Genomic DNA, 12,097 nt, shown 5'->3' with positions numbered 1-12,097 from the left:
CATAGACTTGCAAAACATGTATCATACTGTTATTTGGACTTATTTTATATTCCCATTAATTCACTCCTATCCTCAAAATATTTCATCTCAGACTCCCTGAGATGGAGTCTGTGAAGAAGAAGAAGAAGAAGAAGAAGAAGAAGAAGAAGAAGAAGAAGAAGAAGAAGACTGTTCAAATCCTAGACCCTTAGAAACCCCCCCCCCCAATTCAATCTCACTATTTCAATCCAAATCCTTAACAAGAAATTATTGTCAATAATGATTCTTCCCTGTATGTTCACAGTGCTCAGGCATAGGGGGACCCCATAGAGATCTGTTTCCCCCAACTCCCTCTTCTTTGTGCACACACAGTTGTGTACATAAGCACATCACCAGGATGGAAATGGGAGATCTATACTCCTGCATGCCTTTTGAGCCTTCCCACACTGCTGTGTCAAGCCCTGTGAGTTTAGGAGCTCATCCAATATGGCCAAGCAGAGGAAGAGATCTAAACAAGGATATGAAGACATGCACATTGTGACCCATTCCATGCAATGACCAATTGTGCTGCCAGTAGGTATATCCCTGCACACTGAGGGGCAAGTGGAGAACCAGGGTTCTGGTGAGCTGTGTGGTGTTCCCCCAAGTGTTTTATTTAATAGTGGTTTTGAAATGCGAGATTGAACGAAATGTTTTAATGAATAATACATACAATAAATTGGTCTCAGATCAGGGATGCATTGTGACTGAATGTGTAGAGATTGCAACATAATTGCTTTTTTATTCAGTTATAGGTGCCCAGCGCAGGAGAAGCCCCAGTGCACTTGCCACTGAAGTATTTGAGTCACATTTGGGAAGCCACATTTTACAGGTAAAAACAATGGCTTTACAAAACAAAACGAAAGTTAAGTATACTTAGTAACGAGATCTAAGAGTTCTGTCAATTATTCGGCTACTGTGTGATGTTATTGCGGCTTGTATGATGAGTTTTGGTTTTTTTTTACAAATTCATATATTTTTTTTCTTTTTAGAAAGCCATGGTTGAAAGAGTGTTAATGAGAGAGGGAGGGCAAGTATTATTTGTGCTGTAATGGTTTAGAACTCACACAACTTAGTTGTATTGCACTGTGAAGTAGCAGTTGGCTCCCCAAATGCTTGTGTGCATTTGTTTAAGTATAAATCACTATTTTGTGAAAACAATTTTTATATTTTTTTTTGTCTTGTTCACATTTTGAGTTTTGATTTTCTCCTCCTGTTTTTAGTTTTCCAGCACCTTTTTCTCTTTTTTACTGCTGTTGACTGTCACATTCAAAACGATAGTTATCTTTCTTTAGAAGATAGCATGTCCTCTAGATCTTAGATGTACTAGATAATCAGTGTGGTGTTCCCCAAAATTTCATGACATTCTTAGGTAGTATGTGCCAAACAGATTATCAAATGCTTATGCGCTGTGCATGTGTTGCGGTTTTGTTATGACACAAGAAGCCTAAACAGAATCACAATCCAAGCAATAGGATCAAAATGGGCATAATTTGTCAGGCTAGTCAAGATATTTTTTTAAATTAACTTGATTATGGGCTCTTTCACTGCACTGAAAATAACCACTGTTTATCAGAAGCTTATGCTCGCTTAATCAGTTTGTTCAAAATGGAATGCTATCTTAAGATAAGAGAGACAACATATCAGCAATAAGAAATATTCTTTGTAAACTGATAGGATGGGGAAACTGTTGTCCTGCATTATGCAGCTGCAGCTTTCAGAACCGGTATGAGTAATGTCCATGTTTTAAAGCTTCATTATGGCTTTAGAGAAAAGTTTAGAGGCAATTTAAAAATGATTCAAAACTATTGGCCGCATGAGTTTCTCTAGGATGCTGAGATTGTGAATTAAGTGATTTTGTTATTTGTGTGACCTTGGTTCAAGTTTAACTTGCATGCTCTTATTCTGCCAGCGGATCATGATAATGTATCGTATCAAACATATAAAGATTGCATATGATGTCTGGCGTATAGCACAGGGATTTTGTTGCGTTGTTACCTTGTTGATATCTAAGAAAAGATAAATAAGCTAAAGCTTTCAGGTCATTCTGTTGTGTAATCTGTTTAATTTGCTATGAAAATGTATTAACATATAGGGTACAATACAGCCAAAGTTTGCTACTTTTAAGCCACATTGATTTCAATAGGAGAACTCGAGCTGCTTAGCTCTGTGCTGTTAAATCAGCAACACTTAAAAGTTCTTAAAGAGCTTGGATTGTGCCCATATTTTGCATCATTACAAAGATTCAGAAAGTGCTAATTAAATTAGATTTGTATACAACTCATCAGAGTGCTATTTACAAAATGTGTACTGTTCATCCTGACCTTATTGAAGCATCTCAGATGATTATGATAGAATTTTAATTGAATATTATTTGATGTTTCTTTACAGTCGTGTTTATTGTAGACTTTTAGAGGAAGATAGAATGCGTCATTTGAAATGTGGGAAGTTATAAGTATTTCATCATTTATATTGGTGGCTAGATTTATTTCATGGTGGGGTTTTTTCTGTATTTACCTTACCATTATTATTATACCTAATATATATTAAGGAGTGGCCTCCTGGACAGCACTGGACATCTAAAATTGCTCCAGTTAATTTTTATCCAACTTAAAACCCGAAGGTTTTTAAGTGACATGTAGAAAAGAAAAGACTAACAATAAAAAAAGAACCTGAATGACATAATAATTGGATGCAAACTGATAAAGAGAATCTGAAAATGCTGTGTATTATTTTAGCATGCTATATAACAGATTGTACCAAAGCACAGAAACTTAATGGTCCCAATAGGGAAACCTGCTGGAGCACAAGCTCCTGAATACAGTCGTACCTTGGTTATTGAATGGCTTAGTTGACGAACAAATCGACTCCCGAACACCGCAAACCCGGAATAAGTGTTCCGGTTTGCAAACATTTTTCAGAAGCCGAACTTCTGGCGCTGCTTCCTCTTGAGTGCAGGAAGCTCCTGCAGCCAATCAGAAGCCTTGCCTTGGTTTTCGAATGGTTTCAGGAGTCAAACAGACTCTCGGAACGGATTAAGTTCGAGAACCAAAGTACCACTATATGAGTCCCATGGCAACTCAAAGACTAACTAATACATTGTGGCTCTTTCATTGGCTTTCAGATCTAGATCATTTATTTGACAATTGATTCTGGACTACGAAATGTATGCACAGTATGTCACAAATTATTCTTCAGGCTTTCGCTTGTTTCTTTTACAGCAAACATATGTGCCTGCCCTCCTTTAACTTGCACTTACATCTGATCAAGGTGTTAGAGTAGAAGCTTCTTGCAGAATTAGCTAGGGGGATAGATTGGAGGGCGGGAGAACAAAGGAAGTGGCCTTATTCTGAACCAGACCTTTGGTCTGTCTAGCTCTAGCTTTCTCCATAATCCAGCACATGTTTGCAATTTGGTCTCTGGTTCCTCTGCCTCTTCTAAATCCAGCTTGCACTTCTGGGAGTTCTCGGCCCACATACTGCTTGAGCCTTCCTTGTAGAATTTTAAGCATAACCTTGATAGCGTGTGAAATGAGTGCAATTGTGCGGTAGTCGGAGCATTCTTTGACACTTCCCTTCTTTGGGATTGGGATGTAGACTGATCTTCTCCAATCCTCTGGCCACTGCTGAGTTTTCCAGACTTGCTGGCATATTGAGTGTAGCACCTTAACAGCACCATCTTTTAAAATTTTAAATAGTTCAGCTGAAATACCATCACTTCCACTGGCCTTGTTATTTGCAGTGCTTTCTAAGGCCCATTTGACTTCACTCTCCAGGATGTCTGGCTCAAGGTCAGCAACCTCACTACCTGGGGTGTACGAGACATCCATATCTTTCTGGTATAATTCCTCTGTGTATTCTTGCCACCTCTTCTTGATGTCTTCTGCTTCTGTTAGGTCCTTACACTTTTGTCCTTTATTATGGTAATCTTTGTACGAAATGTTCCTTTCGTATCTCCAATTTTCTTGAACAGATCTCTGGTTCTTCCCATTCTGTTGTTTTCCTCTATTTCTTTGCATAGCTTGTTTAAGAAGACCTTCTTGTCTTTCCTTTCTATTTTTTGGAAATCTGCATTCAATTTCCTGTATCTTTCACTATCTCCCTTGCATTTCACTTGCCTTCTCTCCCCCGCTATTTGTAAGTGCCTGGCGTGCTCTGGTCCATGGGGTCACAAAGAGTCGGGCACGACGAAACGACTAAACAACAACAACAGCTCAGTATTGTCTATACTTACTGGCAACAGTTCTCTCGAATTTCAGGCAGGAATCTCTTCCAGCCTTACCTGAAGATGCTGGGGATTGAACCTGAGGCCTTATATGTGCTAAGCAGATGCTCTACCAATGAAATGGACCCAGTTCCGCCACAGCTGCATGGCTCTCCAGCCCCAGTAGCAGATCACTGCTGTGAAGCTTTGCAGTGGGACTCAATCTCACGGACATTAATGCTTTTGTTTTACCACTCCCACCACCCTAACTGCCAGCAGTGATCAATAAATCTGCTCTTATTCCAAAACAGCTTTTCCAAACTTGGAAAGACTTAGCATAGGACTGTTTCCCAATGTTCACCATATCGTCCAACATTTATCCAATGAAAATAGGGACGTCTCATTCCATAGAATCATAGAATCATAGAGTTGGAAGAGACCACAAGGGCCATCGAGTCCAACCCCCTGCCAAGCAGGAAACACCATCAGAGCACTCCTGATATATGGTTGTCAAGCCTCTGCTTAAAGACCTCCAAAGAAGGAGACTCCACCACACTCCTTGGCAGCAAATTCCACTGTCGAACAGCTCTTACTGTCAGGAAGTTCTTCCTAATGTTTAGGTGGAATCTTCTTTCTTGTAGTTTGAATCCATTGCTCCGTGTCCGCTTCTCTGGAGCAGCAGAAAACAACCTTTCTCCCTCCTCTATGTGACATCCTTTTATATATTTGAACATGGCTATCATATCACCCCTTAACCTCCTCTTCTCCAGGCTAAACATGCCCAGCTCCCTTAGCCGTTCCTCATAAGGCATCGTTTCCAGGCCTTTGACCATTTTGGTTGCCCTCCTCTGGACACGTTCCAGTTTGTCAGTGTCCTTCTTGAACTGTGGTGCCCAGAACTGGACACAGTACTCCAGGTGAGGTCTGACCAGAGCAGAATACAGTGGCACTATTACTTCCCTTGATCTAGATGCTATACTCCTATTGATGCAGCCCAGAATTGCATTGGCTTTTTTAGCTGCCGCGTCACACTGTTGCCTCATGTCAAGTTTGTGGTCAACCAAGACTCCTAGATCCTTTTCACATGTACTGCTCTCAAGCCAGGTGTCACCCATCTTGTATTTGTGCCTCTCATTTTTTTTGCCCAAGTGCAATACTTTACATTTCTCCCTGTTAAGTTCATCTTGTTTGTTTTGGCCCAGTTCTCTAATCTGTCAAGGTCATTTTGAAGTGTGATCCTGTCCTCTGGGGTGTTAGCCACCCCTCCCAGTTTGGTGTCATCTGCAAATTTGATCAGGATGCCCTTGAGTCCATCATCCAAGTCGTTGATAAAGATGTTGAATAAGACCGGGCCCAAGACAGAACCCTGTGGCACCCCACTAGTCACTCTTCTCCAGGATGAAGAGGAACCATTGATGAGCACCCTTTGGGTTCGGTCAGTCAGCCAGTTACAAATCCACTGAGTGGTAGCATAGTCAAGTCCGCATTTTACCAGCTTCTTTACAAGAATATCATGGGGCACCTTGTCAAATGCCTTGCTGAAATCAAGGTAGGCTACATCCACTGCGTTCCCTTCATCTACCAGGGTTGTAATTCTGTCAAAAAACGAGATCAGGTTAGTCTGACATGACTTATTTTTCAGAAATCCATGCTGACTATTGGTGATCACAGCATTCCTTTCTAGGTGCTCACAGACTGTTTGCTTAATGATCTGCTCCAGAATCTTCCCTGGTATTGATGTCAGACTGACTGGGCGGTAATTATTTGGGTCCTCTCTTTTCCCCTTTTTGAAAATAGGGACAACATTTGCCCTCCTCCAGTCTGCCGGGACTTCGCCTGTTCTCCAGGAATTCTCAAAGATGACTGCCAGTGGTTCTGAGATCACATCTGCCAGTTCTTTTAATACTCTTGGATGCAGTTCATCTGGCCCTGGAGACTTGAATACATCTAAACTAGCCAAGTATTCTTGTACTATCTCCTTAGTTATTCTGGGCTGTGTTTCCTCTGCTGAATCATTTGCTCCAAATTCTTCAGGTCGGGCATTGTTTTCTTTATCGGAGAAGACTGAGGCAAAGAAGGCATTGAGGAGTTCAGCCCTTTCTGTGTCCCCTGTTTGCATTTCACCATCTTCTCCTCTGAGTGACCCCACTGTTTCTTTGTTCTTCCTTTTGCTACGAACATACCCATAAAAGCCTTTTTTGTTGCTTTTAACCTCTCTAGCAAGCCTGAGTTCATTTTGTGCTTTAGCTTTTCTGACTTTGTGTCTACAAGTGCTGGCTATTTGTTTGAATTCCTCTTTGGTGGTTTCCCCCCTTTTCCATTTTTTGTACACATCCTTTTTTAATCTTAACTTAGTTAAAAGTTCTTTAGATAGCCACCCTGGCTTCTTTAGGCACCTTCCATGTTTCCGTCTCATTGGTATGAAGTTGTGCTTTTACTATCTCCCTCTTAACAAACTCCCAGCCATCATGAACTCCCTTTCCTTTTAGTATTACTGTCCATGGGATCTCACCCAGCACTTCCCTAAGTTTTATGAAGTCGGCTTTCTTTCTTTCCATAATGATAATTTTACTGTTTATACCCCACACATCTTACTGGGTTGCCCCAGCCACTCTGGGCATCTTCCAACATCTATGAAAATATAATAAAACATTTAAAAACTTTTTTTAAAAAAACAAAAACTTCCCCATACAGGGCTGCCTTCAGACATAGGAGAATGTCCAAGATTTTCTCTTGGGAGAAGGCTTTCCCTATCTGTTAATCCCATACCTACCTATCTATGCATGTAGAAATGCATTCAGACAGACAGATAAATATCTGCTAAGAACAAATCCTCTCATTATGATGATATGATGAATTTGCTGACAGCCACCTAATCAATCATTCAGTCTGTCTATTATTACAGCCAGTGACCAGTGTTCAACCTGATGAATCTAATTTGAAATTTGTCATAAAAAAATTAAATAAAGCAGCATTTTGTATTATTTTACATCTAGATTCTTTAGGAGGACAGTGTTACTCAGTCGAATCAGACATTTGCAAGACAGTATCAAAAGCAAATATACAATCAAAATGAAAATCACAGCAGCTTTTGGGCCAAAGGCACAAGTTTTTTTTTATAAAACAAGAAAAGGAAATTGCATATTTTGTACAGCTGAAAAATGTTGGTGAACTTATAATTGGAATAGCTTGTTCAGAATAAAGACCAGTTAATTAATGAGTGTAAAGTTTTTAACTTCATCCAGACATCCTAGTGGATTTGTCTCTTTATATCACACTTTCAACTTTTGGCTAAAATTCTTTGGCTAAAATTGGGGTTTGGGGTGGATATAGGGTTAGATAGTCTGCAATTTCTACCTGCATGAATGCTAAAATATTTTATTGAATAATCTTATGATAAACTGTGCTTAAATGTCTGCATAGAATGCAGCAACCTGTACAGGACCTCTCCTCTAGTTGCAACTGCATGACTAAGATATCATGAAGATGGTGATTGACCCCATCCTTTTTAGATAATCAAGAATGACCAGAAAATGTAGGATTAAATATAGGGAAAAGTAAAAGTTAGATGATATATTTGCATATGCAAATTAGCTTAATTGATCCTGCTTGCCTCTACAGGGATTTTTCATTACAAACTGGAGTGCTACATTGTTCAGCTCATATTGAGTAATTTAGTAGCTAATGAGACCAGTTTGCACTAATTTGCATATGATAAATGAGCTTAATTGCAGTAAATAACTTGGAGGCATAATTACTTAATTTTCCTGTGTTGCACGGCTTTTAAGTTCACGTATGAACAACTCAAGATAATTCCGCATATTTAAATAAGTTGCTTTTCAAATTTCTTAAACCAAACAGGATACCTTAGAATTTTATACTGTAAAACAATCAAAAGTGAAGTTTATGGTATGGCCGCTTAAAATGTACACAATTTGAAGCGCTGGTTTTTTGTTTTGTTTTTCATAAACATCACAAACTTGCTAATGGGTACACAATAGTGCTTAACCTTAAAACTGCTTAAGGATAAACACTATCCTTAAGATGTTATTAATGTTGATATGAGTCCTATATCTATAGTAGAATGTTTAGTGTTGAATAAATATGGCTATTGGTAGAGAGGTGGGGACTTTTCAGAGACGAAGTTAATTATCATTTGAAAATAAGATTTAGTGCACCGGTGACTAATGCAATTTTGTTGATGGTATTTGTCCCTCTTCTGTATGTAGCACCATTGTAAAACAGTGCAGATGTTACCATATGAAGTGAAGAATTGTCCTCCTTGGCCAGGAAAGGCTATTGGGATGCAAGCATGTAGAACAGAGAGGTTAAGCTAGGCCAACAGTAGTTAAGAATATGGAAGTTATTAGTTTCTGAAGAACAGAACAAGTTTAGCAGACACCCCACTTTACTCCCTCTCTTTGCTCTGCTTTAAGCAGTGATCTGATGAACAGATAGCAGCAGTGATATCTGAAAGAAGAATCAAAACCACCTAGCATGGGAGACAACTGAACAACCAGAAGAGGCTGCAATATGGATTAAAGGGAGGGGTAGATAATAATTTTGATCACAACAGAGGGAAGAACTAGAAGGTATTGATGAGAAGAAAGGAAGAGAAAGGGTGTGTTAGAGCAAAGTATTTATAAGAGACCATGCTGTTTTCCCCAAAAACGCTACACAATCTACTCTTAATCTCCCCATTCCTATAAGAACAGCCATAGTATAGCAGGAGAAAGCTCTATTCACACCTTCTCCATTTGTGTAGGGTAAATGGATGGAGGAGGATCAGGGCTTTGCCATTGGCTTTGGCTCCGAATCTCACACATCCTACAAAAAGAGGTCCATGGTGTGCATTTAGGTTCTCCATGCAGTTGGAGCCCCCAATTTCACAGGGATCCCAACTGCACAGAACACCTATGCAAATATAGCTGAAAACCCATACATCAAAGGGACAAATCTGGCAGCACATGCAGTGATGCTGGGACAGGGTCAGTGATATGCTCTTGAACATATATTCTAGACTCCCTTCTTCACTCATTTATCTTGCACATAAGACTCCAGAGTCCGTCTAACCCAGTATCCTATTTCTAAAAATAGCCATGCTTATAAGAAGAGCATGAAGGCAGCACCCCTCTCTGGTGGTTTGTCCCTAGCATCTCCTGCATCTGAATATGGAGGTTCAATTTAACTATCATGGCTAATGAGACTTTGGAAAATGTTGCAGTGCATCCTCACCCCCTAATGAAACCGCTTCCATTCAGGATTCTAGCCAGATAACCAATGCCCTCCTGTACTATAAGATGAAAGGAACGCTGAAAATTGTATATACATTATACTATAAGATGAAAGGAACTCTGAAAATTGTATATACATCATCAATTTCAAGCACAGGTTTCTGAGTACATCATATCTGCTTTTTCCATTCCAGAGAAAACCATCAGTCATTTAGATATGATATATATCAGCGCTATGCATTGATGCCAGCTCTGGTAATGGTTTTATGTTTTTCATTGCTGTTAACTAGAAAACATATTAGAAATACAAATTCACCCTTGATAGACCATTGGAAAAATTCTGCCTACATCCAGGGTGCATCAGTAAAAAAGAATGGGTACCTGTTCCAAGGGGCTTACAATAGAAAATTCAGCATGTGGGAGGGGGTGATGCAGAGGTGGGAAAGAAAAAGAAGTGGAGGTCAACAGGATATGTGATTCTTTGAGTTACCCATGCTTAGGCTTAGCTGCTCAGGAAATAGTTAAACCAAAGACTCCTTGGAAAAGATGACATCTTCAGGAGCCATTGAAAGGATGTCAGCATTTATTATTATTATTATTATTATTATTATTATTATTATTATTATTATTATTATTTAGTTACACATGTTGTACCTTGCTTGGTGCAATACTATCATGTTGGATGTGTTTTGGGTATAGATGGATGACATGTCTTTGTTCCACTGTATGACCAAGATAGCTTGCACATCCTATTATCTCTGCATCCTGTGCAAGGCCAGCCCAAAGATAAATAGTACCCTGGGCCTGCCATCATGACCAGCTTTGTAGCCCACCCAGAGGGTTTATGGGGCCTAGGGCAGGTGTGACGTTAGGGGCCCTGCTTCTGCCCCCTACAAGGACTCATGCATGCGTGTACAAAGCTGGGGGCCACATGTGAGAATTATTGCATGCATGGACTGCAAATTTTCATGGGCAGCCCTTGTTTGTCCTGGGATCACGCAGAATGATAGCTGTACTTCATTTTATCTTACATGGGGATAAGGGAGCATGGGTCTTGTGCTTCTCCCGAGTACCTTCTCCAGATCTAAGCCCCCTTCTAGCAGAGCTTCCTTTTCCTTACTAGTCTCACAGGTCTTCTGATTTTCGCCTATTGCTAACCCTCTACTTACTCAGGATTCCTCCCTTAAGGCCTGGCCTTGTACCACTCCTACAGCTTTTCCTGTGGTAACTGCTACAGAAAGTTACTCTCCAGCGGCACCTTGCTGGAAATCTTAGGTGGCATTCACTCACCATTGGTGAACAATGGTGCACTCAAGAACCAAGACAGGGGCCCCTTGCAAATTGCCCAAGTTGCCCATCCCTGGCCCATGTAGCTTTGTGATGCTACCAAGTTGTGCAGGTTTGTAAAACAGACCAGTGTAATTGGCTTGCTATTCCCAGGCTTTCCCACAGCAATTTTCTATGAAAAGGGCTCAGACTAAGGGCTCATTCAGACTTTATTTTGTGCCACATTTTCCAGGCACAGATCCGTATTTTTCAGGTCCAGGCCTAGGTGTTTGTTTTTTTTAATGTCCCACTCCTTTTCCTGGGAAAACCTGCTGCTTATCGCTGAATCAGAACAAACGGCATTCTGAGGAAAACCCATTGCCGTTTGTTCTGATTCAGCGGTCAACAGCGGGTTTCCCCAGGGAAAGTGGCATGAGAACAAATAACACGCTTGGACCTGGAAAGCTCAGAGCTGCACCTTGAAAACATGGCACAAAAGGAAGTCTGGCTGAGCCCCAATCTAACTCTTATTTGCTCCTCTAATTTCCCTGCACTCCCATTCCAGTTCTAGGAGCCCAATAAAGGCTCTGTCATGTGGTGTGAGTAGCTCTCAAAGGATGACTCTCATGGAGTTGTAGGCCTATAATCTTTATTATGTTCAAAATACACAAACACACACACCACCTTCTGCTGTGAGCTGTCTGTGCACTAGCACTCCCTCCTCAGCTACAAAAAGTAGTCCCTCTTTTGGAGTGGTAACAACAACAACAACAACAACAACAACAACAACAACAACAACAACAACAACAACAATTTATTATTTATACCCCGCCCATCTGGCTGAGTTTCCCCAGCCACTCTGGGCGGCTCCCAATCAAGTGTTAAAAACAGTACAACGTTAAATATTAAAAACTTCCCTAAACATGGCTTCCTTCAGATGTCTTCTAAAAGTCAGATAGTTGTTTATTCCCTTGACATCTGGTGGGAGGGTGTTCCACAGGGCAGGTGCCACTACTGAGAAGGCCCTCTGTCTGGTTCCCTGTAACCTCACTTCTCGCAATGAGGGAACCGCCAGAAGGCCCTCGGCGCTGGATCTCAGTGTCCGGGCTGAACAATGGGGGTGGAGACGCTCCTTCAGGTATACAGGTATAGTCTTGAAGGGCCAGTATCACCATATAGTACAATTCCCCAGGCTGTAGCTTCTTCTTCAGTATTCTTCCCTTGCTGCGTTTGTTTTAACTTTGAAAATTAATATTGCCTCAAAATACAGAGCCAATATTTGGGGCCAGTTGTGGTATGGAGGTTAACCACTTCACCTTGCATGCTGATATCATGGAAAATCATCTCCCGGAGCTGCTATTTGCTCCTAGATGGAA

At 40.7% G+C, this 12,097-nt stretch overlaps 1 protein-coding gene across 13 annotated transcripts in view; it reads left to right on the top strand.

Annotated features, from left to right (window-relative positions):
• NPAS3 (neuronal PAS domain protein 3) overlaps positions 1 to 12,097 on the top strand; it is a 625,682-nt gene that overhangs the window by 287,801 nt on the left and 325,784 nt on the right. For all 13 annotated transcript variants that reach the window (XM_028720991.2, XM_028720989.2, XM_028720985.2 and 10 more), the window contains one exon: positions 768 to 850. In XM_028720991.2, the coding sequence (XP_028576824.1) occupies positions 768 to 850 (83 nt within the window). The remainder of the gene's footprint in view (positions 1 to 767; positions 851 to 12,097) is intronic.

Source organism: Podarcis muralis, chromosome 1, assembly GCF_964188315.1.
Source record: "Podarcis muralis chromosome 1, rPodMur119.hap1.1, whole genome shotgun sequence".
Lineage (NCBI taxonomy): Eukaryota > Metazoa > Chordata > Lepidosauria > Squamata > Lacertidae > Podarcis > Podarcis muralis.
The sequence above is the reverse complement of the archived record's forward strand: the minus strand, read 5'-3'. Positions and strand labels throughout refer to the sequence as shown.